This window comes from Phaenicophaeus curvirostris, chromosome 4, assembly GCF_032191515.1.
Source record: "Phaenicophaeus curvirostris isolate KB17595 chromosome 4, BPBGC_Pcur_1.0, whole genome shotgun sequence".
NCBI lineage: Eukaryota > Metazoa > Chordata > Aves > Cuculiformes > Cuculidae > Phaenicophaeus > Phaenicophaeus curvirostris.
The window spans coordinates 5,726,467-5,754,197 of NC_091395.1; the positions used below are offsets into that span (position 1 = coordinate 5,726,467).

General features: G+C 41.3%; 1 protein-coding gene across 3 annotated transcripts in view; it reads right to left on the reverse strand.

Annotated features, from left to right (window-relative positions):
• Positions 1–27,731, reverse strand: part of NDNF (neuron derived neurotrophic factor) — an 88,398-nt gene that overhangs the window by 24,750 nt on the left and 35,917 nt on the right. Inside the window, exons 11-16 of one of the 3 annotated variants that reach the window (XM_069855199.1) lie at positions 25,436–25,496; positions 15,545–17,838; positions 15,090–15,237; positions 13,962–14,026; positions 9,110–9,233; positions 3,215–3,478 (exon numbers count right to left, since the gene is read on the reverse strand). In XM_069855199.1, coding sequence (XP_069711300.1) covers positions 17,807–17,838; positions 25,436–25,496 — 93 coding nt within the window. In that variant the 3' untranslated portion in view covers positions 3,215–3,478; positions 9,110–9,233; positions 13,962–14,026; positions 15,090–15,237; positions 15,545–17,806. Of the gene's footprint in view, positions 1–3,214; positions 3,479–9,109; positions 9,234–13,961; positions 14,027–15,089; positions 15,238–15,544; positions 17,839–25,435; positions 25,497–27,731 lie in introns of those variants that run through there. The other 2 variants (XM_069855194.1, XM_069855195.1) reach the window with 2 other exon arrangements.

A 27,731-nucleotide genomic window follows, 5' to 3' on the forward strand; every position in this document is an offset into this window, starting at 1 on the left:
GCTCAGGTGACGGCAGGCGGCTGCCTTTGGGTACGCTTCGTGGCACCACAAGGTTCTGAAGAGCCTGCAAAAAATGGCTGGCTCTGCTCTGTGGTCGTTAGAGGTAAAATATTGCTACCCAGCCAAAGAGCTCTCGAGACTGTGCGTTTCGCACACAGGCAAACCGATTATTTTTAACCCGAGGACAGTTTTAGTGCTATTGTTCTTAGAGGGTATTACTGGTTGTGATTTCAGGGGAAGCAAGATGACATCCCTGGGATATTATTTACTGAGGAATGTGAATACCAACTCCTCTGCGCGCAGATAACTCTTGTTTTGGATGCTCGCAGTTCCACTTCTATCACAACTGTAAATCTCTGCTGTAATTTAAAGCACAGCACAGAGCGACTCCCAGCCAGGGGAACCATTAAACCATGCTCAGAACAAGATTCCCCGTTCTCAAAATTTACAAAGTACAAAAATATCGAACACAAACAAGGAAGGCAGGTTTGGGATTTAAATGCTGAATATGACATGGACACCTGGGAGGTACTAGGACAGCCAGTGAAATGGAAACTAAACAATGAAAGCCTAAAATATGGAAAATTCTTGTGGATAGGTGATTCCTTTCAAATCCATTTAACTGTCCCAGGTACTATCCCAGCACCTAGGAAACTGGTATTGAAATACTGCCCCCTGAATCTGGAAATGATTCATGTTTGTACAGTCTTTACAGGAACAGGTCCCAGGCGTGGCAGTGTACGACACCCAGAAGTCTATGACTGTCTATGTCTATGACTGTGAAGTGATGTTCCTTATGCCAGTGCGGCAAATCCAAGAAATTAAATGGAGAGAACATCAGCAGCCCCTAAATAACTTGGCTTTAGGCACTCATCTTGTCCTTCCTCCCTCCCAAAAGGCTTCCAGAGAACTGAGTTTTACCAGCAATAATGGGTACAAGAATGAATTTGAAGAGGTGCACGCTAAATACTGATGAGAACCAAACTATTCACTCGCGTGCAGTCACAAGCTGTCTGTAGCTGTGGATCGTTTACTCGAGGGCTGAAACTGTTTTGACTCGGGTGAGCAAATAAATATCCAAAATTTGGAACATCTGTAATTGGTTCACAAAGGCGACTGTAAACAGTCTGGGTAACTATTGCGCTTTTTCACGGTTTCACCACGCTGGGAAACCCTACGAGAGCGGATGGATAGGTGCTACCAGAAAACAAGATTCATGTGATATACTATGGGAAAAAGAGGAGGAAATGTTTAATAAGCTATCCAGTGAATACATCTGAATGATAAATCTTTCCGAAACAAAAATGGAAACGGGCAATTGGATATTCTAGGAGGAGAAAAAGAGGGATAATTCATCATATAAATAATTGATTGCAGATTTTAGCACTCAGTGGTGCTGTGCATTTGGTACGGGGGGCAGATGACACTGTGTGTTCTTGCATGGGTGTGTTTAATTGCACGTATATATAAATTTTTTTTGTGCAATTACGTGGTTCTTATTGTGATGCAGATCTAAAGATCTGTTACCAGCAATCTATCGGTCCACATTTGTTGCTAGGAAAGGGTATCCTTATTTATTAACCTCAGAAACTGAGATACTAAACTGGATTTATCAATTATGCCTCGCAGGCCATGAAGGGTTTTAGTTATGCAGCATCACACAGCGCTCACTCTCTCAGAAGAGGAACAGGCTGGGTAGCAGGGGCCTCGAGAGGCACTGAGGAAGCATCTGGCTCGGTAGCTGCCGCTGCCTTCCCCAGCGGAGCAACACATGAGTGCCCAGGTGGACTCCAAGCAGCGACAGCGAGCAGGTAAGCGATAAAACACAAATCATTTCCTGTAAGCATAGAGATGATGCTCATACTTTCAGCAGAAATGCCAGTGATGCTTACTGGGTTTTGCTCCCTTCTCACCTCAATTACGGTTTCTTGTTTTAATAAGAGACCTTTTTTTTACCCCGTCTTGAGAAAAATCAAAAGCACATGCAGCAGTTGGCGTGCAGAGTGTGACTTAACCCAGTATTTCTCCTGCTTCACTGAAAAGTGCAGATGGGAGAAGGATAAAGCGAGACACCTCAACAGCAGATCGTGGTTAACACAATTTCACAACACCCTGTTACGTGCCCTCTAGGTTTACCCAGCTGTGGTGTAAACTGATGTGTTGCCGCTGACCCCAAGAAATTACACATTTGGGCTGCCCTTAACTCATTACTTGCCTATTTTATCCAATTACGCTTTTTGTATTAAGTTAATCTTTAAAATCTCTTGGTGTTGACTGTTTTATACCTCCAGTGCATTCTTATTAATCTTACTGTTTTATGGACTGATTAACAAGTTTTTTTGCTCCAACAACACAAAAAAACCCCACAAATCTAAAATATGGTCTGAGTCGCCAGCACTGGCACTTCCCATATTTTCATTGGAAAACACCTGCTGTTAGACACCACTGTGACACTTGCTTTATTTTGCTAGATTTGGTAGAATATTATAAATGAAGGCTAAAGATGAATGATTTTACTGTAAAATCCCAAAACTGCACGTGAAAAACAATGGCAAACAGAGCTCTCGTGCTCCAAACATTATTTCTTACTCACAACTTTATTCTACTGAGAAAAGAAAAATGATGCTATTTCATTGAATTTAAATAATCTAATCCACTTCCCAGATAAAATCGTTAACAAACCATTGATTTAATCTCAAGTGCCCAATAGACTACTTAAATTCTTATGCCAAATACCCATTCCTCTAATTAAAACAAATGAATTTATTAAAGAGGAACAGTATGATAATTAAACATATTCTGAAGTATACGCTACTTTCATCTAGAACACTCACCTTTAATTTTTACGTGACTAAGCATTTTCACAGACACAGCCCAGGCCTGAATTCATGTTCTATTCCTACCTTCAAAGAATAATTTTCACCGCAAAGTGTTTATTCAAGTCATTATTTTCAATCACGGTATCACACACTTACACAGTGGAGCAACAAGTTCTTTCCTTGGCAACAAGAGTCAACTGTTAAAAAATGGTACTTAAAAGCAAACACTCAGGGTTTATTTTGCATTTAATGCTTTGTGTCTCTTAAACTTCAGCTGTACATAGAGTTTCTGCAGGAATGTGGACAAATAGGACATTCTGCTCATCATGAAGCCTCGGTGTAAAAGCAGTAATTGCAATTTTTAGGGCAAATTTGAGGACCCAGTAAGTGCTTACCTGAAATAAAAAGATTGCACCTTCTGTGGCAGAAAACTAGAATGGAGTTGAAGGACCGACTTGGAGTTTATCAGATGACACCTGACTGAGAAGGATTTGCCTTCACACAGGGGCATCAAGGGGAGTCCTGTAGTGTCCCAATTCCTTCCAGACCATCTGAAAAATCCATGGCATCAACCTCCTCCTCCTCTTCTTCTTCCTCCCTCAAGATGTTAGCCAGCCTTTGATATCCTCAGCTCCCATTTCAAGACTGCATCTTCCCTTCTGGTTGGCCAATGACAAGAAGAAAAAAATTAATCAACTCTACACAGCAGAAATACCCAAATCACCCTGTTTTTTCCCTTTGGGCTTTCCTAGGAGATTCCACAGCAAGCATAACATCAAGATGCTTAGAGTTCTTAGCATATTTGTATATCTACAGCACATAATGTTGCTGTGCGCAGTAAGTATGGTTCTCTCTTGGTCAAATAAATAGCCCTGAATAAGCATTGACCCACACCACTGGCTGTATATAAACAGCAGACACCCATGATTCCTAGGAAATGCGAATATGCGATTTACTTAATAGAGAACATGAGAATGAAAAAAACAAAAGGGAAACTCAGTGATTGACCAGATGATGCCACAGCTGGGAGAATTTGGAATATATTGGAGCTAAGATTTGATTCTCCTTAATTACTGATAAGGACTAACGAGGAAACAAACTCTCGACCTTTCTCCTCTGAGGAGCCACAGGTTTCAACTTTATTAATTTGCAAAGTCTACACTATAGGCTGTAACAATATAAAAAGAGGTTAAATGAAGCATGGTGCAACGTCTGGCTAGTGTAATCCTACAACTAACCACTACACAGCACATATACACCCAGCTACGTTAACTCACGTATGCTCCTTTTTTTCTTATCTAAGTGTACCTGATAGCACCCAGCAATGAGCAGCGATGTTTTGTGTGCTGGCATTCACTCATACAGAGCAGAGGAGAGAGCTCCAGGCAACAGTGGGATGGTGAGAAATGGTCCTTCCAAAGGCATTATTGAAGGGAAGCTCATTCTGTCTGATTTAGAATAAAAGATAGTCTGACTGTTTTTCTCCTCACAAACTCATGCTATGAGGCAGGAGGCCTGCTTCATGTTGTCTGAAATTAGAGGCCATTCGGTATGAACATATTTTTTGTTTGTCTGGTGGAGCTTAAAATAAATCCGACAGCAACTGAGTCAAATACATTACATTATACATTACCCTCAGGATTTCTCTGGTGCCATAAGGATGGCCACATTGGATTATGAAGAAAGGAGGTGGGCTGCAATGATTTGACTGTCTCATTAGAAGGTGAAATTAATGCTATTCATTAATTTTGCTTTCCACGAAGGACGTGGCTTATTACTACCTCACACTGCAGGGAGCAGAGGACAAATCTCATTGCTGCTCGTACCACCCATGTTGAAGATAAGCATAACGTCCTCGTAGCCAGAGTGTTTACATTGCTTCGTGATGTATTAGTGTCATTGTTTGATTACATGAATAAGAAATGTGCTTCTAAAAACGTGTTTTTAAAAGCTTTTCAGTTACAAATCTGAGAGGTGATGTGCATGCCAAACCAGTGCAATCCCGGTAGCAATGTTGTGTAGCTGGAGCTCCAAATTCGTGGATTACACATTTCAAAAAACTTCACAGACTAATACACGCCCAACTCTGCTTTCTTTGCTACGCTCCAAAGTTTCATTAGCTCTCTTTCAGGTGACTAAGTTTAAGTTTTAATGCTTTTCCTTCTCACACTCCAATCATACTTTTTTCCCCCCCTCTAAACCATTAAGCAAGTCTTCCGGTGCTTTGATTTTATATGGGTTTAATAGCTAAAGGGGTGAAATTGTTATAATTAAATATGGGAAGCATACTAAGGGACAGAAAGTTTTGAAGGAATGAGTGCCAGAACAGTTCTGCAAAACAACAAGAAAATGAAAACAAGAAAATCAATAAATGCCTCAAGCACTTCTAACTGCAAAAATACATTTCCTTTTTCCGCATCTTTAGCATGGAACATTTCCTGTTAAAAGCAACCGCTTGGGAAGCCAGGCTTGCTCAATTCAACCCCGTTAGGTGAAACAATCCAATAAAGCGGAGGTCTATGTCCTATTTTCTCAGCTTCTGCAGCAGCCTCCCAGAGCTTTATCCTTCAATCAAGAGCTCCATCTGGTGGGCTTTCCCAAAACATCGAAGCATCCATCCAGCCCTCGTGGGGCCAAACTCAGGTGCCGCAATCCCCCACGGGAATTTCTGCCGTAACCTATATCAGTGGATTTATTGTGGTCCTTAGGGTCACACCTAAGAATTACAAACCCCTCCAACAAGAACCAATTGGACTAGTCACGCAGCATCAGAGCTTGGCCACAGAGTTGGTCTTGCTTGGGTCCACCCTGACTGAGTGTTCAAAGGACAACTAACCAAAAGCTCACCCTGCCTGGCAAGTCATAAATAGATTTGTATAAGAGAGAGTCTCTGACTTTAGTACTCTGAAAATAACCTTTGTATTTCTCTTAAATACATTTTCTGATATCAAGCCTTAAAACATCCCTGTGCAACCACTATCACAGTCTTCACTGATGGAGAAAACAAGACACCAGGGAGACTAAAAGCTACTTCAGCTTCCTGAAGAGAGGCACCTAACACCCTCTGAGACATCTCTGGGGGTACTGAAGGGCATAAGCCTCCCATTTCCAGGACTGTATCTGCACATGTTCTCAATACCCAGTGGCACCTCAGATGGCACCAGACGACTGTCTTTAGACATCAAACCGAGCCAGGCATGACTTGTTTCTTAGAATCATAGAATCATAGAATAACCAGGTTGGAAGAGACCCACCGGATCATCGAGTCCAACCATTCAACCATTCTAGCCACATGGCAAACAGGTGGCAGGAACCCCAACCCCTCAGCACCTTCTCCGACTACTGCACCCAGCTGCATCGATGTAGTCCCCACAGCTCAGGAATGACAAAGCTCCCAAGTTTGCACTTCAAGATGTTACAATAGATTTTAATCTTCTTATTAAACACCAGGTCGTGTTAAAGATATTATGCTGAGTCTAAGTAGGACATCTATTTTAAAGATCCAGAATTGCTTCCCATCTCAGCTGAAAAGATGATAAAGACCAATGCAGAAGATTAAAAGTTAATTGTAATAAATTGCATTAGCCAGGAAAGCAAAATTTAAAACAACACAAGACCAAAATGATACAGAACACAATTATGCAAAGCTTAAACACCAACATCTTACATAACAGGAGAAATTTGTCTCTGACTAAAGGAAACAGCCTGTGGGAACACAGGTAACTTGTTTGCCATAAGAAGCACTCACTGTGTTGTCTCTTGTGGGAGCATCCACAAATTGAGCTAGGTAGCAGGATTCAAATGGCTATGTGAATGGCTCACGCACAGCCTCAGCCGTGCGCCTGTAGTCAACATGCTCCACTAGTTTGTCTGCTTTTTCATAGTATTCATATGTTGTCAGGAGCAAAAGGCACAACAGAGGGCCTTTCTGTTTACAATTTCCTTGTAGCTAAGCACATTGGAGCTATTCAAAAGAAGTTACTTGCGATAAGCCCAAGGACTGCTTGTTAGAAGACGAGCAATTAACAGAAAAATGCTAGAAGAGAACTGAAGGTTTGTGTGTGGTCCCTCAGGAAAGCCCATGGGAGAGCTTGCCTCGAGACATTAAGAAATCTGTGCAGATGAGCTTACTACCAAAGCCATAAGGGCCAAGGAGGAATTGATGAGATACATTCATTTAATCTTTCCTCCCATTTTTACATCACCAGCTGGGGGAACACAGAGATTCTCTAAACCAGAGAGTCAGAGTGGAAAGAGCACTCCTGAATTAAATGGCTGGAAATACATTTGGGGCATTACTACCCCAAATTCAATCGTTTGCTTAAGATAATTATTTTTCTTAGCATCAGCTTTAAGGTTTTCCCTACAAACTAATGAAGTATTTTCCAAGCCCAGCTTCTTCTCCCACCCCTCTGCGCAGAACTGGCATTTATTGTCTGTAAACACTGCTGTGCCAGAAGGCTCTCAGGAATGTTACTATGATCATATAAGGTTATGCTCACATAACATGGCAGGCTGCTTTTCTGCTGTTTCCAGTTGACTAGTGTTTCACTGAAAGAAAGCTCAATCTTTATTTGGTGCTCTGAAGATGTATCGCAAGGGCAGTGCACATCAAAATAGTGTAACCTCCTGTATAAAGTTAAGCCGGGTGCTTTCCTCTATTTAAGGAACCGAAGCTTTCATCTTTTATATTTTTAGTAGTCATTCATTGATGAAATTGTGTGCCAGCACAGCAGTAAATTAAGAACATAAAAGTGTCAGTAATTCATGTGCACGTTCATGTATGTATGCATAAGAGTCAGGACATGTTCAGGAGGTGGAGTCCAAACTATCTGTTTCATCTGTGGGAGCTTTGACTGAATATTGGTATCAAAATATAGTCACTGCTGTACAGACTCATCTCTGCTTTGGAGATCATTAAATTCTCCAAACAACTGCATACGTCGCTTTACGCTGCAAAGGAGATTTATTGACTCTAGATGCAATAAGCACATAAAATCTATTTGTAATCCAGATCCAGGCCAATTCATAGAATCATAGAATGGTTGGAGTTGGAAGGAACCTTAAAGCCCATCCAGTTCCAAACCCACCAGACGAGACTGCTCCAAGCCCCATGCAACCTGGCCTCGAACACCTCCAGGGATGGGGCAGCAACAGCTTCCCCAGGCAACCTGGGCCTCCCCATCTTCATTGTGAAGAATTTCTTCCTAACGACTAATCTAAATCTTCTCCTCTCCAATTTAAAGCCATTCCCCCTCATCCTATCACTCCATACTCTTTCTAAAAGTCCCTTCCCGGCTTTTCTGTAGCCCCTTCAGCTACTGTCTGTTCTGTACTATATAACCACTCAGGCAGAAGCTGACTGCATGCCTTACTCTGCAAGATTCAGATCGTGCACACTGTAACACCAAGAAAAATATCACACTAATGCCATAATTATCTGAGTGTCAACAGTGTGTAACATACGCAGTAACATACAGTTATTATTTGACTGTTTGCATTCAACGTGAGAACTTCCATTAATAAGAATTCAATTATTTAGAAAAGTTTCCTGGCACTACAACATCACCTCTCCGAGTGGCCTCTCTGCCTCAGAAAAATCTCAACCTGTTCAACAAGGGATTGAGGTCAAACAGGCAGGGTGGCCCCAGATTGTTGGAGCTGGGTCTCCTAAGGATAGGTCCCACCTGGCTGAGGTCCTGTGTGGATTCTCTGACATCTAATAAGACAAGAGTTCACAATGAGATTTCTTTGAGCTAAGACATTCCCCTGTCTTTTACCTGCTCATGCCCTGGAGACCAGCTGGCTTTCTATCAGATTTGTAAGAAGCTGGAAAGTACAACATTTCACGGATGTTACAAAGTCACTGTGAACGCCTGGCATACATATACATGTGCTCTCAAGTACATGCATGCACGCAGCTGGTGCAGCTTCATAAATGCTGCTTTGCAGGAAACCAGGTAAAGACCATGCACCTGTTCTTCCTGGGTCCCCTCCTCTCCATGTAAGGATAAGGCAGGGTTGTACCTGTGTTTGGGAACTCCCAAAAATAATCCACACCCTGCAAGGAAGAGCTTGTGCCTTACACAATGGAAACGACCTCTGTGAGGTGAGGAGATAGCCCAGGAAGCCTTTGAGGAAGCCAGTTTTTATGCTGTCCTTTCTCACTGCAAAGGAAAGGTGTTTAATTGCCAGGAGTGGGTCTTAAGGCTTGTTTAAAATGATGTAATATCAGACAAACTCAGCCTTCCTCTTGGCTGCAAGTACAGCTCTGCTGGAGAGACACTGACCTTCTCCCTCCTGCTGAAGCACCCTGTGCTGCTGGATGAAGGGGGCTGAGGAGAAGAAAGGTATCTGCTGTCCATCGCCACTCCAGAAACGCTCACAGAGGTGCACGATGAGCCTTTCTGCAGCCTGTGGGCAGAGAGGAGATGGTGGTTTAGCTCTGGAGGCCACTCATCCCAAAAGGGAAAACAGAAGTGGAGTAACAGTACGCGTCTGTGAGCGGGGCAGAGTGCTTCAGAGCCCAGTTGAACTGTTCTAGTAAATGCAAAGTACTTATAAAAGAGCAAATAAAAATCAATGGAAACGTGCTTTTCCCCTTCCCAGTGTGCATACAGAAAGCTGGGCTGAGGAAGCAAGCAGATTCTGCTATCCCTGAATACAATGCTTCATTAACACAGGCAAATTTCTCAGCCTGGGAGGACTTAAAAATCAGACCCAGATGAAATTTTACTTTCAGGTTAAAAAGAAATCTTCATTTTCTTGTCCTATAACGCTCTGCCCTGGGCACACAGCATACTGCCTCTTGTGTGCCCAGGTTAAAAGTTTTAGCAATCCTGCTAGGTTTCCTTCCTACAGGAAAGAACACGTGTATTTCTATATTTAGCTCTTACACTCAGACCTTCGTAACTGAACATTTATTTTCTATATCTATGATATGGATATGCAAGTATGTACATCAGCACAAACTGGGAAGTGTTCACGTTTGCATGAACATCACCATCTTCACATATGGTCCTTTGACCACCTGGAAGAATCTGAGTTATTTACACATTTTTTCCTACAGAGCAAAGAAAACCTGTGCAGTCTGGTAAAGCCAGAATTAGCTTGGCTCCGCAGAGCCCTACTGGGTTTCTGTTATCCCTGGAGGTGGTCAAAAAACGCATAAATGTGTTTGTTAGTAGGCACAGTGGTGCTGGGCTGATGGCTGGAATTGATGATCTTAGAAGTCTTTCCCAACCTTAACAATTCTATGACTATATGATTCTGTGGACTTAAGAGGCAGAAGTTTCAGGGAATAACCTGCAGAATTTCAAAGCAGCCTGAAGAATTTAACGGAGAATTAGAAACCTGCAACTGAAATGTAGTATATTTGAGAACGATTGACCAAGACGAATGACATCGGCTTAGTAGTCATGAAACATCTCATCAGTGTTACTCCCTCCTAGAACACATAATTTGAGGTGCAATGTCTGTATCACTTTCTTCTCAGATGAAGAAAGGCTTACAGTCTTCAGAAGATTAAGCTGTTCTAAATGTTCAAAATGAAATATTGCTCATAAACAATAGTGAAGTTTGCATACAGAAACTAAACAAAACTGAGCAGAATAGGCTGAAATAATCAGAACAAACAAGAAACTTGTAAGGTATGTTCCTTCCTTATTAATATCCTCCCCCTCCCTGGTACTACTCTGGGTTTTTTGTTTGCCTTTCCCACATCTCTTATCTGTGCTTTCAGATACAGAGACTCTCACAACACGCTAATGCTTGACTGTTTGCATTCAAAGCGAAAACTTCTATTAAGAAGAATTCAGTTATTTGGAAAAGCTTCCTGGCGGTACAACATCACCTCTCTGAGTCCTCTTCCAATGGGAATTTTACTTTCCACAAACATCCTTTGACTCAAAAAATATGAAGAGATGCTTTTCTGTGACCTCAAAGTAAAGGACTTCAGAGGAACGAGCATGAGAAGTGGAGTCTGTCACAAGCATCTGTGGAACAGTAGGAAGCTACGGTAAGCTTGTGAATAGTAGCACTGTCTAAGGCTCCCCACGGGAATACTATTAAATTAACAACACATTCAGATTAATTGCCTTTTTTTTTTTCCTGGGGATTTTTTTTTTCAGTTGCCCAACAGGTATCTTGTAATGCAGAACTGCAGTTCACAGAGGTCACCCCGTAACACTCCGGGTTTGATTTGGTGCTGAGGTTTTCTGGTTTGGCAGCTTTTTCTTGGCTGTGTTTCAAAGTCATGAGTTATCAATTTATGAGACAGAAGCAGAAAAGCAGCTAAAGTGCTTGGACCCAACCACACCTGAATCCTCTGGGAAGTCAGATGTCTCTTTAGAAGTCACAAACGGTGAGACAACACCACCACACACGCATTTTGGATTTTAATTGTCATTATTAAGGATTAGGAACAGTCCCAATGAGCAATCATTTTTTGCTGACATTACTGGGCCAGACCCAAGGATGATTTTAGTGAACTGCAATACAGTATTAATGCCTCAAATCTAGCTTTAGCAAGTTCCCTTCCCTTTTAGAGCGAGTACATCCATATTCCCTGTTAGGTATCCCCACCCTCACTAACTCTTGACAACAGAGGAATTGTAACAGAGAATAAAGTAATCCCTCCCTTGCTCTTGCCAATATAAGACAGCATAGTTATACCAGTCTATAAGCGATCGGCTTTTCTCCTCTACAGCCATAATATTCCTTCCTAAAAGAAAGCTGAAGATACGGGGAGATTGACTGCCCCTCCAAAGCTGTTTTAGTGTCTGAACAGGTCATTTATGCAAAAAGAATCTTATTTGAAATATCCTGCTCTTTTGGTGTCGATAACAGTGTTTTTCTGGTATCACTGCTAGTCCTTCTGTGCAGCACAACTGGGATTGTTTCTGCCGATACTTTATTTCTACAGATTCCACGTTGCATCACAACTACAAAGGACAGGCTGCAAATTTGGCATTGCAGAGAAAGAGGGAAAATGAATAGGAATTACAAAAAGAACAGCTCTTCTGCTAATCTTCAGAAAAGTGCAGCGCTCTCCCAACTTTTGGCAAAGGGAAATAATCTGGTTGGCGCTTTATACTTAGCCTTAAGTAACAGGTTTAAGTGCCTGCTCTATTTAGTCAAAGAGATAGCTGGTTTTGTGAATAACCTGCAGAGGACCCAAGCGTGTGTCAGCTCTACAGGGTAATGTCATTGCCATAAGTGGCTTAACTTGGGATTTACACGACTAAGAGCTGAGAAACAGGATGCTTGAACACAGGAAGGCACAAAATGAAAACTTCCTCCGAGAAAATTTAAACATCTGCCTCTCTTCTCTCAACTAAACCACATAATTAAATTAAAGAAACCAACATGGGATGAAAATGCCAACAAAGGAGCTTTACCCTTCGTCAAAGCTGTAACTTCTTTCTTAATCGGGTCACACAACACAAACATAAGCGGCGCACATCCTGCTTTCGCTCCATGAGATTTTCCTTCTCAAGATCCTTTCCCTTGGCCAAGGGAAGAGCCCCAGACCTCCCTCGGTCTGATACCTCCCATTGGACCAACAAAGTTGCAATCTATGGTCTTCGCCTTGCAAGATGTTAACTCTTACAGCCATCAAGAGATCCTATCAGGAGCCGTGCTCCATCCCGTACCCCACCTGCCTGCCCTCAGTCCTGCTCTCCCCACCACTAGCCCATTGCACGGTCGGTGGCCAGCGTGGACTCTTTGCTCTCATACAAGCAGCCCTCGAACAGGAAGCACCTGGGTGTCCCCTATTTACAGGGCAGGTGGAAGCGAGGCTGCTGCTGCCGTCACTGAAAACACACAGTGTTAGCCAGCATCCTGGCTCCTGGTGGGAAAGTGTTTTATTAATCAGAAAAATACTTTCTACCCTGTGGTGTCTTACAGACCTTTAAACTTGCATCTGCAAAAATCAGATAAATCCTTCTGTCATTCTCACAACAAAGTTCAAATACAGAAACCATTTTTAAAACTCGAGGATTTTGGTTTTTTAAACGAGAGAACTTCAACCTGAGTAGAAATACTCTCTGTGCTCAGCACAAGGTGATATGGATAAGGTAGAATTTCCAGCTCATTAGGGTAAGGCTGCATTCCCAGTCTATTATAGGAGGAAAAATAAGGGGAGCTGGAGCAGCAGAGCTTTTCTTGACCAAAAGGTATCATCATAAAACACCAGCTTCATTAGACTACAGAAAGAGAGAGGGGGATCAAGACCAGAATGACTGTGCATCCCATAACCCTGATTCCTCCCAAAACATGTTTTAATGGGAAATGAAATGCTGACAGAGCAATGAGGTTAGGCGTATGACTTGGAGCTAATGAAGTGCAAGTCTTTGGGTAAGAAACCAGAGCCCAAGAGTATAGTGTATTCCTTTATCCACAGTATTCACCCTGTATTTCTAGTTCTACTGTTGATACAATTCATTTCACCTCAGAAGAAAATGTTTTCACTGATGATGTGAAATTCACTGATGATGTGAAACTCTAATTCATAAGATTATATAAAATAGTGTAAAACTTTGCATTGCAATGGATAACACATCAGTCCCTCATATGGGATGGTAGAATGGCATTCTCTGCTACTGGATCTAGAAAAAAAAGCCTTGACATTCTCCTAGACACTGTTAAATGACAAACAAGATTCCAGAATATCAACACCACCTTATGTAGGACACAAAAGCCGTGTTCTGGAAGGCAAGAGGAAAAGTAAGAAACTGGGAGAGCCCGAGTGAGTAAAACGTCATGTAGGAGACGAAGTTTCATTATTTGGATAATAAATTAATGCATTAAAACATAAAAAAAACCCTAGTGAAAGGATTCAAGGAAGAAAGTTATGTGAGCCAGGATTTAGCTTGTAATCTATCAAATCACCCTTGGCTGAGGTATCTAGCTCTCTTATTATGGGATAGCGTATGTGCGTACTTGGGGCACCTCATGCGCTTTGTCTACAGCGTTATCATGAATCCACTCCCTCTCAAATCTAGAATTTCTGAGGCCATTGAAACAGCTCCCAGTTTTTACCAGCAATTTCAAAGTAACATTTTTTCCTTCCTAAAACAAATGACAGCTTGAGACTATGGAGGGATGCTATTTAGTGATTTATGAAGAAAGGCAACTTACTTATCACCAATGAAATCTTCGTATCATGCCACATATTATTCATGCATAAGAGTAGAAATTAGTATCTATAGAAACAGAAAAGAATAAGCATTAGCATGACTGTCACCAACATCACTTAGAGAAGAAAAAGGCAGTAGTAAAGCAATGTACATTTTTGACAAGGCACAGAGCTTAAAGTACCTAGGAAGTAAAATAGTGGCGAATCAAATAAAAATCTTCAAGAAATCAAATTGCTGGTGTCATATGTGCTAACAAAAAAACAAACCAAAAAAAGGAAGAAAAGAGAAATAAAAAAGAAAAAAGTATGGGACAAAAACTCCTTGAAGACCCCAAGCTTTTAAGTACCTCATTTGTGCTAATGACTCCATGAGTTCAAATGTACTCTACTTTAATGTTGGATAATTACTGTTATGGTAATCAAAACATCATTTAGTGAATCCAGAATATCACGTTGAAAATAATGTAAAGGAAATCGTAAGCAGATAATTTAAGTTGACACTGGAAGGCTTGCTCTCATACACAGAAATGAAAATTTCTCCACAACATTTAGGTGCAACTAAATGGAAAAAGTCCAGTTTAGAAGAAAAGTCTACAGAAACCCGTGTCAAAACACACATAAAATGTTCTCTAGAATCTGTTATTTAATAAAATTTCTTTTGTCTATTGGATGTTGTAAGGGAGTGATAGGATGAGGAGAAATGTTTCAAGCTGAAAGATTTTGCTGGGGAGATTTAGATTAGACATTAGGAAGAAATGTTTTCCTATAAGTGTGGGGAGGCCCTGGCCCAGGTTGCCCAGGGAAGCTGTGGCTGCCCCATCCCTGGAGGTGTTCAAGGCCAGGTTGGATGGGGCTTGGAGCCCCTGATCCAGTGGGAGGTGTCCCTGCCCATGGCAGGGGGTTGGAACTGGATGGGCTTTAAGGTCCCTTCCAATCGAAACTATTCTATGAATTTATGTAACTTGTACCATCATATATGCTCCCACCAGAAGTTACAAGGTAGGACATGTTGGTCTTTCTGCTAAACAAGAGAAACCATCCTCTTAAACTGTTGAAAAGTTTTGACAGAAAATCACTTTATGCTCCTCTTGTTTCCCCAAGCCACCACAAGAGAGAAAATCGGCACAAACCACGGGTGTAGCTCATTACTGCTGTTACAGGTTCAGTTATTCAAACGAGTGTCTGATCCAGTGTGAAAAGAAAGTTACTCTCTGCATATGAATTTCTCCTCTTTCAATGTGCACAGTAATTCCAACGTTCCCAAAACCTGAGCAGTTCCTACAAGGAAAGAAAGGGAAAAAGAGAAGGCCTTTCACAAACACAGTAGCCCTTCCTGTGAAACTGCTCTGCTCACCACTACAGAAAACACAGAAAATTATTGGAGAAAGCAATGGAGAAAGAATCAGATGGGAAACTTGCCAGGTTTTTGGAAAATAAAATACATAACAAACACTGGGAAACATCAGAGGGTTCTTTACGGGGTCAAACTTAAAACTAGGATGCTAATACCCAGTCTCAGCAAAGCTCAAGGAAGGGAAAATGCCTGTTATGAGTACTATGGTTGATTTTACCTAAAATAACTTACCCCCTCTAATTTGCCTGGGTCACTGCAGAAAGCACATCCTTGGGGTTTTCGAGTCTGACAATGCTAATTGAAATAGATGACAGCACCTGCATTTGGGAAATACTTCATTACATGAAAATCAAGAGGAAAATCAACTGTACAGGCATTTTATACGACTTAAGGATACAAAATCTCTATCATATAATACAAGGAATACCTCACCCTCAGCATAGTTAGGAACTGTGTGCCTCGAGGTACACAATCTTGTGCCCAAGCCAGGCAAACATTAAAAGCCTATACTAAAAAGAGGAAAAAAACCCTAAACTAAACTAAACAGAGAAAAAAAAAGATAGCCCTGCAAACTCTATTTTATTACTGTGACTGGCTTGTGTTGAATCATCCGCTTGGGCCACATAATGCTTGCGCAAGTTGTCAGATAATGAGTTCAGCACCACAAATGGAAGGCACAAACCTTCGTGATTAGTTGGGGAAAACATTGGAAATGAATGAAACGGGGGGTTTGTTGCCTCCCACACCACCCACACAGAAGCTTCTCTGTTTTGAGGATTCACAACATCTTTGAACGGGGAGTGCTCTGCCCACAGCACTGGTCACCTGCTGAGAGCTCGCATTGAATTAGGTTACATTATAATTGGATTTTCCGAAGGCACCGCATTAGCATTTTCCATGATCTCACCCTTATTAGCCAAATCACTAATCAGGAATAGCGCGGTTATATTGTTTGCTGATTAAACTATCTGCTGCTATAGTGTCTGTTAAGCCAGCTCCACATTCATGCAGAGATAAAAACTCCCATCTCTCTAACAGAGGCTCAGGAGTTTATTCTGCAGCTAATGTTGCAGGCAAACTCTAATTTTCTATAGTCCATGAAAAAGCATTTTCTCTCCAGAGGCCCGTTTGCTCAGTGCTTTGCTCGTGTTCTTCCTGAGCCTACATTATATCTTAGGAGCGTTGCTCCTTTGATCAGTGCAGGCAAAAGCAGCATCACTGTAAAATCTAACAGCTGAAAAATCCTTTCCCATGGACTGTTCCCCATTGTGTCCAAAAATCAAATGCTGAACATGTTTAATCCTGTAAGGTTATTATTTTAATGCACAGGCCTTTGTATGTGGATGGGAATGGAAATACAGAAGAAATGACACAGGCAGGTGATCTCATAACCGATGACTCTGTCTTCACGCAGCTTAAAAAGCTATTTGTGTGGAAACTTAAATGCATATTAACTACTTCTGAGCTGTAAGGAAAGCACGCAGGACATCTCATGCAGCCTTATGGTGCGAAAATCTCTGTTCTTTCTTCCAGGTGGGATCCCAGCAGGCTCGAGTACCTGTCTTCCAAAAGCTGACTTCTTAAAAGCCTGAAGGAAGACACAATCTCGCAAGTGGATTATCAAGTAATCTTTGCTGAACACCCATTCACCACAATTTTCTGAAAACAATTTCATGGTCTAAATAGAATTTAATTTAAAGAGCCAGGTTTTATACTCAGGTTAGATGTTACACAATGATGTTCTGATTCACTGCAAGTATCATTTGGAAATATAAAGCTGTTTTCACTGAGAAGTTAATCTCATTAAATAACTCCACTAAAACTCCTCTGATACAAATAAGTACGCACAGAAAAAAACCCCCGTGACAACATTTTTCATATAATTCTGGAGCCAAAACAAAGGAGTAACAGTCTTGACTCTAAATGGGGGTTGGGGGGAGGGGGAGTCACCTTCTACCTGGCCTGGCATCCGCAGTACCCTGCTTACAATTAGACAAATGTGCTAAAACAGTGAAGCAGATTTCCTTTTTACCAAGCAACCAAGAAAAAGAGTACAGCGTTCAAGATGGTACATCAACAAATCATTCCCTGGAAACAAATGTAAAAGACTATAATTTTCAAATTAAAAAAATATCACAACAGTATTTGGCCTATAAGTTCTTGAATTCAAACCAGATGTGACTGTCTCTGAATCCCCAGCAATAGCTTTATCTTTTTTTCTTAAGGCTTTTTAACAGATTCTCATAGGCAGCACAAAAAGCATCTTCAGAACAAAGGGTAATAACGCTTCCCAGCAGAGTTTAACTGGATCCTGAGGACAGCTAGCCTGTATGATCTGCTTTTCTACTGTCCTCGCAGGGATTTCACCAGGCATAAATAACATGCACTGAAGAGATAAGGAGCTAGGGGCAAAAAACCCAGAACAAAACAGAGTAATGAAGTTGCAAGACTAGCTTGCAGCCTTTGGTCTGCACTTCTCCAGGTCATATGCTGTCAGCGACGGGCTCCCTTCTTCGAGGATGAATCTGCAAAAGTAAATCAAGACAAATCATTTTGACATTGAGAAACGCAACTCTCTTATGATTTAATTTCCCCCTGTTTGCTAACACATTCACACACATCCCCAGAGCCAATACTGTACATCATTACAAGTCTGTAATCAATCCGATACGAATGGCATTAAGTGTGAAGTACCAAATGAAGGTAGGTAAATACAGAGCAACAGTATTCTTTCTCTCAACTTTCATCCAGTCTTGTTGATGCAGAGGAAACAGTAGGGTCTAAAAACCTGAAGTCCCCATGTAAAATCTTTCTAGACCTCTAAAAAGAACAGCTGACATTCAGCAGTGCACCCAAGAGACTAGATAAGTATGACAGAGGGAAGAATTAGGTAGTAGTACCTATGGCTAAGTAGGTGTTTGTGGTTCAAAGATGTGTTTGATAGTAACTCACTCGAGCTAGGAAAACAAAATAAAATTGAAGAAAGGAAATATAGTATTGCCAGCCTAACACATGCTTCCTTCCTGAAGTTTCAAAAGGCTCTGGAAACGCTGTAACATGTCACTAGTAGCACACGCACACAAGTGCACACAGTATTTCACTTACAAGAGAAACATTAAGAGTGAAGTATTTCCAGCAGGGTTTTGAATTTGCCTAGGAGAATTGCCGTGCAGCTGCTATGCAGTAACCCCATCACTCACTTCCAAACCCACAGTGCTGATGACATCCAAATGTATAAGAAAGAAAACCTGATCCAAAAAATCCACATTTGTAGCAAGCAGCAGTACTGTGAATCATCAGTTTTGGTGACACCTTTTCCTTGCAGGTAGTATCAGAGCTAAAATTCATGTTGTTTGTTCAAAAGAGCCAGGAAGAACAAAAATTAGCAGACTGGTTCTTCGTGCAAGGAAGATAAACACAGGTATTTCTGCATTCATTTAGTTTAAGGTAAATAGTCTTCTGTCACAGCAAAGAGGATGGAACAAAACTTCTAACAAGAAATCTGTTTCCTAGCTTCACTATTTTGGTATTCGTACAACAATATAATATGGTGGGAATAAAAATAGAGAGGACTTGGATATTCAGCGCCTCAGGCAGCTATACAGTGGAGATACCCTTCAATGATTTTTGTTCCTTCCAGTCCCGAGTCCCACTGGGACACACTAAGATCACCCTGCTTATGTCAAGATGCTTTTGGTTCCTAAAGTTCTTGCTCAGCTGGTGCAAAGCAGCAGATATCACAGCACTGCAGGCACACTCTGCCAGAGACAAAAGGCAAACATGACATATAACATGTAGCGTTAAATGAAGTGTTTCTCATCTAGGATGGCACTAACCATCCAGAAAACCTTCTAAATATTTTGCAGTAAGGGCAGACTTCAGAGCCCAGCACAGAGTATTCTTAAAATACTCTCAAAATAAACCAAGTGAAGGATGGGGAGGTTCAGGTGCACCAGGGGAGAAAAAAATTTCCTCAAAGAAAGGGTTATCAGGCACTGGGATGCGTTACCCAGGGAAATGGTTGAGTCACCATCCCTGGAGGTATCTAAAAGATGAGTAGACGAGGTCCTCAGACACATGGTTTAGTACTGGACAGGTACAGTTGGACTCAAACTTTCAAAGGTCTTTTCCAACCAAACGATTCTATGATTCGAAGGTGGACTCCATGAGGGCAAGTAGCACTTGGTTGTAGCACTTCTAGCTGGTTGTAGCACAAGTAGCACTTCTTCAAGACGGGAAATGGCTTGGAATGAATTTTTACATCACTTCCTTAGATGCCCAATGAGGAACTAAGGATATTTCCAGGTAGCAGGTGAACATTTCCTCAAGTGACTAGGAAAGAGAATGATTTACTGAAAACAGCCACCATGTCACCAACCATCAGCAGATCACCATCGACACCCTCTTACAGGCAAGTTCCCTTAAATGCCGGTGTGTGAAGCCATTTAAATGGTTTCTGAATGACAAATCCTAACATGTTCTTTCACAGAAATAAAGGTATCAAGTCATGCAGCTATTTAAATTACATGTCCTGTTCCTCTTCCTCTTCACTTGAGACTTTTCTGCCCGGTAGTCTGAAAAACTACAACACGTTCTGTGATCTTTAGCTCAAGCTGACTTTTAAAAGCAATCCCTTTCTAAAAAAGGCAACTTCTTATGATCTGGAGTTAGAAATTAAAGGTGTGCTAATGGCCCTTTTATTACATTGCAGTAGCACAAACCAAGTTGTATCCATAAAAATCCTGAAAATAATTACTTTGCTATTCCCAGTGGGGATGGCAAGCTGCTAATTAAATCTGTCTTGACTACTTGGGAGCACTGATAATTCCTAATGTAATGTATGCACTGAGGACAGACTAATACCAAAAATGTTTAGGGTCTGGGATTTTTTCCAGGAAAATTAAGATGTCAGTTAATTAACTTTTTTTTCTGCCTGGTTTTCATTGAAGACCTCCACAAACCCATTTTTCATTCTTTCATATTTCTCCCCTCCCTACAGATGTCGTTATTTTCAGTGGAAAACCCCACACTTCTCCCTCCTCTTCTTCCAATTAGCTGTAATTATAACAACATTAGCAGCAAAGTAGGTGCCTCAAGGGCAAAAATCTGGAAAGCAGCAGTGTGGAAAGGAACAAGAGATGATATTATAATGAAAGTAAGCAGACACACTGTGCTTCTTCATGTGCTTATCTGGGCATCCTTAGGGCTTTGCAGGTCTATTTCTGCTTTCCCCTTGGCATGCCAGGTGGTGACCATAGAATGGTTTGGGCTGGAAGGGACGTTAAAGATCACCCAGTTCCAACCCCCTGTCATGGGAAACAACACCTCCCACTGGATCAGGTTGCTCAAAGCCCCATCCAACCAGGCCTTGAACACCTCCAGGGATGGGGCTTCCAGGCTTCCACAGCTTCTCTGGGCAACCTGTGCCAGAGCCTCAACACTCTCACAGGAAAAAATATTTGACCAGCTGCTCTTGCCTCTCCTGCAAACCTCCAGAGCTACCCCTTGAACTGGGAGGTAGGTGAGGGGCTGTGTTTTGGCTTTCCCCTTTGCCTGGCATATTGGGATTCAGAATAAAAACGTACAGATTAGGTCAAACAAATCTAGTAGTTATATCTGATCTTCTGAAGGGGTAACTGCTGTTCTTAAATATGTATACCAAGAATCTTTCTGCCAAGAAAAAACATACAGTAAGATCAATTTTGAAAGTAGAAAAGGCAATACATGGCAGCCATTGTGGCATGCAAAAGGGGTCTTGCTCCGAGTAGGCTTTGAGCAATAAACCTCTTTTCCAGAGAATTTTTCATTAAAAAACTAGGTTCAGGGAAAATCTCCAAAATCAGTCTTTTTTTTTCAACTGTCTTTTCAATTTTGCACAGTTGGATAAGAAAAGAAGTCAACACTGCTTGCCAAATAAAGTGACATTAATTACATTTGCTTGAAATCCTCCTGCTTTGCTCCTTAAAAAGAAAAAAACAAAACCCCCAAAATTCCACAACCAAGAACTAAAAGATTGAGAACTAGTTCCAAGAAAGCTAAGTCACAGAGCATGGACACACTTGGGACCTAACGTCCCTTCAAAAGCAGCACTGCTGGTCAAACAAGGCTAGGCTGGAAGAATTTAAGTACAGTTTAGGACCAGGCTTTCCACACAGCAAAGTACCTGCGGAGGCACCAGCCCAGAGTCGGGCAGGAAGAGTTATTCCCTTGGAAACACACTGCTGGTGCAGTGAGACATCTCATCTCTTCATCTTCTTCCTTAACCTCTACCTGCCTCTCACTGCTTACCTTTCCACATTGCCCTTCTCTCTTTATGAAGGAAAACACCTTTGATTTTTTTGCAAGCCTGATGATTTTCCCTAATGCTGCTTTGCAGAGAGGTGGTTACCCTCTGAGGGTCTTTCCCTGCAGCCTGATCTCCATTGCAGGCCACCTACAGAGAGTAGCTGCACACAAAACATTCCTCTCCATCTCTTCTGCCTTCTTTCAGCTGGAGTATTTCTTGTTTGGGAAGACATGGAAAAGAAATACTCATGTTCATAGACCAGCTGAACTCTGGTATGAGTTATCTGGGTTTTTAAGCAGTTTAACAAGAGGTGTAACATGAAACTTTCTGGATGCAAATGGGAAGAAAATGCTAGTAAAACCAGACCAATAAACCTGCATAGAGCCCACACCCTCCTCATTGCAAACCGCCTGTTGAATATTTCTGGATTCAGTTTGGATGCCAGTGGTAACGTGGAAAACCAAACTCTTGATGAGATTGCAGCATGAAAGAGGAGGAGGAGAGGAACGAGGTTAAACCCTCACCATCCTGCAGCCATGCAGACATACAGATAGCAGGCAACTGCATCCTGCAGTGGTGCCTGACATGAAAGCCACACCAAACTACAGGCTTTGCATTTAGTACCTGTTGAAATGTGAATGTGCAAGGCCGTGGAATACATCAACTCACTAAACACATCATCAAGGACAGAATTTTTTTCCAATCCTTTCTGGAAAATTATATTTTACGTGGTTAGTAATTCTTCACGGTCCCATGCAAGCCCTGGCAAGTCAAAGCTGTCTCCATGCTTACCAATACAGACATTGTGGTTTTTAACCTATGAAGCCTACTAAAGCCATCTCTAAGGCCCCAAAGCCAGAGGGGCCTGAATGGTTCTTTGTTAACTTTTAAGTAAACTTCCTAAATCTAGAGACATGTTTGTAAAAGTTGACTGGCTTTATGTAGCCAGGGTGATCATCAATTTCTGGTTAAGGAAGGCAAATCAACAATAACTGGGAGCAATTGTGAACAAATGAAAAAAAAATTATAAAAGAACTTAAATCTTGATTCCTGAATCAGAATTATAAAGAAAGGTCAAGTCGTATCCACAGAATCCTTCCCTGGCTGCCAGAATTTGGTCACCTCCACATATTCATTTGCACACACTCCTACCATCACATTTGAGCTTGAGGCCATTCCCTCTCGTCCTGTCCCCTGTCACTTGGGAGAAGAGGCCAGCACCCTCCTCTCCACAACCTCCTTTCAGGTAGTTGTAGAGAGCAATGAGGTCTCCCCTCAGCCTCCTCTTCTCCAGGCTAAACACCCCCAGCTCTCTCAGCCGCTCCTCATAAGGCCTGTTCTCCAGCCCCTTCACCAGCTTCGTTGCTCTTCCCTGGACTCGCTCCAGAGCCTCAACATATGATTTCCATGCCCTAAATGAACCAAGGCAGAGATAAGGTACCTGAGCACGCTGGTGCATCGCTCTGAACTCTGTATTCAAGGCCATGCTGATGTGATTTCAAGGCTGAGGACTGGTCTCTCAAGCCACTGCAGCCAGCCTGTGGGAATTCTGGGAATAACTGTCTCTCTCTACAGAGAAACTTCAGCCCTATGTAGCACAAGGGCTACGAGACCCTTCTCTTCATCCAGATTCTTAGCTGGCACTTACTTAGCTGTAAAACAGAGAAGGAGATCACTAAACTCAACTCTGTATGCTCTTTTCAGTGGGATTAAATCCTTAAATGGCCCCTAGATACTCCAGCTGCAAACCACACAGAGACACAGATTACTTCATCAACAGGAAGCGCAGGATAGCTCGGAGGTGTTTTAGTCAAAGAATCAAAGACTCTCACAGATTTCCGATATCTTTAAAACAGGCTTTTATGATGGTATATCACAAAAAATACCAGTTTCCCAATTCATTTCATGTGTGCTCAGCTCTGAAGCTACAACCTGAGACCCGTATTTTGTAATTATTCCTTAAGACAAAATACCTAGTTTCAAAGGAAAATTTCTTTAGCTGAGGAAAACTTAAGGGTTTTTCCTAGAAATACCAACCTACTGGAATAGCATTCCTACAGGAAACTGCCTCATCCCTAAAGTTGTTGCATTGCTGTTTTGTTCTTCTATAATGAAGACCTATCTCAGAAGAGATAAGATTTATTGGTCAGTTTATTACCTAATGAGGAAATGAAAGATGAATAATGAGACTTGGGAATGCTGCTGCACATAGTAGCTCATTTAAAACCACCATTGTAATTAGCTCTCATACAAAACAGAAAAGAAATTGGAACATCAAGAATACTTTCAGCACGTATTCTTGGAGTTTCTATCTTTGAAGCCTTTCTCGAAACACTTAAATGTAGATTTGACAAAGGTGACTATACATAATACATATATTGATAGTAAAAGGTGGATTTCTCTGAGATGAATGGCTAATAAAATAATCTTTGTTCTATCAGCAATGAATAAGAGCCCTGAAGATGTTAAAGCAGACATCCTACATAGCACTATGATGGGACTCATTGAGAATTCCTCTTTATGGAGACTGAAGAGAAAAGGGAAGGGAAAAGTGTCCTACTCGCTGTCCCATTGAGAAGCAGTTATTTGGATGTTCTGGATAATGAACTGTAAAAGAAAGACAGCAAGGATTTCAAAAAAGTTTTTCAGGGAGCCATAATCAAACCATAGAATCAAACAGTGTAAAAGAAAAGCTCTCTCTCTTTAGATCACCTAAGTGCACTGCTTTGGACCACAGCTGCAGTTGGTGGACGGACTTGTTTCATTCACTGTTATAAACATCCTCCCTGTATTCTCTGGTGCAGTAAATCACTTCGAGTTTAAGTGGGAGGAACTACAAAATTAATCTCCTATCCTCTCTTGCAGTTGCAGCACTACTTTCCCCACGACCACATCAGAATCCTCTGAACAGTTCCCATGCAATTATGGGAAGCTCATTCTCTGCCTCATCAAGTTACATTTCCACCCTACCGTCTCTGCTGTGCAAATGCTGATGACAATAAACAGCAAAATTGTTCCTCTGTTCCCATCTTTTTCTAGATGTTACAAACCAGCTTTTGGTGACGAGTCCCTGCCACCCCATATGGTACCCACTCACACCATGAAATAGCAGACACATGAAGCACGTATGTTCCTGCAGGGCACTCCAGCAAATTTTCCTGGCTCCCCCTCAACACTGCATGATATCTCATTTATCTGAGATGGTATCTCTACGGAAGAGCCATGAGATAAGAGAAAACCACAGAACTATAGGTGCCATAATTTTTGAGCGGTCTGAAACAAGCACTTTGAAACACCCAGGAACTTGGCATGATTTCAAATCCAGGTACAAATTCTTCACTATGATGGTGAGGCACTGGAACAGTTTGCCCAGAGGAGTTGTGGATGACCTCTCCCTGGAAGTGCTCAGGTTGGATGAGGCTTTCAGCAACCTGATCCAGTGGGAGGTGTCCCTGCCCATGGCAGCAGGAGCGGAACTAGATGAGCTTTATGGTTCCTTCCAAAACAAACCATTCTGATTCTATAAATATTAAATACTCCCGGTTTCCAAAAGATAGCTGGCACCAATACTTAGGAAACCAATTAACTTTGTCCGTTTACACGGTTTTATTTTTCAGAGACATTTGACAAATTGCAACAAAGCTGAAAGACGTAATGTAGATGGTATCACATTAGAAACCTCATCTGTGTTGCACATAGACCAACCTCATCTCTCTAAGGCAAAGCTGTCGCATAAGCGCTCAACAGAGAAATAGGAAAGTTTACTCTACATCCCTCTAAGGCCCTCAATTTGAAAAAATACATTTAAAATATGCTCTGTACAGCTGTTGTCTTACCATTTGCCTTGTGCTGCACATCTGGCGGAAACTGGTCAGGAACATACCACTGATAGTCTGGCTGCACAGAACAATAAAACATTATTACAGCAATATGGACTTCATAGACACTTCAAACAAAAGAACAGTGACATGATAAAAATAAAATTGTGCTGTGGAGCTTTTTATTAGTCATACAAAAGTAGTTTACAAAAAAAAAAAAATCTTATATTTAGCTTTATAATTCTACTGACTGAGTCTTTCAGCTTGCTTCTTTTTTATGACATGGTTAAGATACTGCACTTATTGGAATTATGGGTGTAAACCTTTCTAAATCCCACAAATCAAAAGAAACATTAACAGAAACAAATCAGATTTTAAAAGCGCTAAGGAATAAAGTGCACTAGAAGATACCAGCAGGCATCACATCCTCTGTACTAAATAATCAGAGAGAAACCTGGTAGAGATCGACCTGACAGGTGAAGCTGTTCCAGTTTGAATATGTGTAACATCTGTAACGTGTTTCAGGGTGCCAAGAATAACCTATTTAATAAAGTTCTCTCCCCTCATCTCTTCCCCACAGCTCAGTTTTAGTGTTACTATAACTCTAGCTGTTATCAAAGAACCTCTTGAAAATACTGTGGAATGGGAACAAAATCCCATCTTTCTTACAAGAGGAAGTACTGAGAATGCTATGTCCATGTAAATAGTTTTGACCTGGGAAATCCTCGAAGAAAGAAATACTGCACTACAGCTTATACCACACACTGTGATAAACGACTAGCAAATTACTACTAGAGAAAACAGTTTTGGGGCCAGACACTTCAGCTGAAGTTATATTAAGTTGTCTGTTTGCTAAACCCCAGGTAATCACTGCTTCAAATTAGTTAAAACTGAGAAAATAAATTTGTTTTGTAGAAATTACTCTGACAATATCCTGAGTAGTCCCAAGGAGACTTGCAGATTTCAACTTGGAGGGCAGAAATTTCCTAGATTTCTAAGCAAGTTTCACCTAAATTAAGATGGTACGATGAAGACGTAAATACAGAAAAGAGATTTAATGTTTATGTGTGCTGTCATTCATGGTTACCTAGCAGCAATCACTCTCATAGGCCGTCAGGAAAACAGGAGTTGTCCTATTTTCACTTAAATTGTGCCATCCACAGGAATTATTAACTACTTCTGTGCTTGTGGGCAAACGAAACAGGCTTTGATACAAAGCAAGACCCAGCTCTGCTTTAAGCATAGATAGTTTTTCCACTGATGGCTCAAAATACACTTATTTGCACTGTTTTTTAGAGTTTCTGATGAATTTTATGATCTACTCTTCTCTTTCATATGTACATAAACTATGCAGACTTGAATGAATTTCAGAAACAAGGCGTCCTTCATGTCAGACTACACAAAATGTTCCTGCTAACCATGTAAAAAGGAATGAAAAGGTGCAAGATATAAAAAGAATGAAAAAGCAAAAGCACAGACTAAACACACAGGGCTGTGTACGTTAACTCAGGACACTCATTAAATTCTAACACCTTTCTTCATTGCTAAACAAATTGCTCAGGGAGGTATCAAAAACTCAGAGCAGCAATGCTGCACTCCCACAGACAAAGAATTTCAAAGACAACTCAGAATGAAACTGGGAGTTACAAAGCAACCAGGCAAACTGACCCCTGCACTCCGTCAGGAATGGCAAAGCTGTAAACCCAGCGATCCCTCGCAGAATTAGAAACCCAGATGATGAAAGTTCAGGGAGAAGAGCCAAAATAATCTGGGACAGTGTCCAAATTGCAGTGAAAAACATTCTGCAATACTTCCAACTCTGATAAATAGGCAGATAAGCACACTCCTCAAGCATAGAAATTACTTGTTTGACCACTTGCTTTTCCTTTGGATTTCTACAGTCTGGAAAGCCTTAGAGGCATTTTGCAAAAAAAAAAAAAAAAAAAAATCAGCTATAACTTCTCAAATAATGAGCATCTTTCCATATGAGACAGCTTTATAGCCAGAAAAAGATATTGTGTATTTAAAATGACATTCACCACGTTTAAATGCATTCTTGCTAGACTGAAGCAAGCACAGCCCACTTAGATAACCCAAAGCACTTCAAAAAATTCATTCTTTGAAGCAGCATTTTCCTTAAAATAGGTAATTCCTCTGCATGTAACCTGCTCTACTGCAAGCTATTCTTCACGCTGAGGAAGACAGGACCTGTTGTGTGCCAGGGAAAAGGCAAATTTCCCATTCTCTTAGCCAAACTCAGCTATAACTTCCACTTCTGATGATACTTTGTATTATTTCATTTATTTTGCAATAC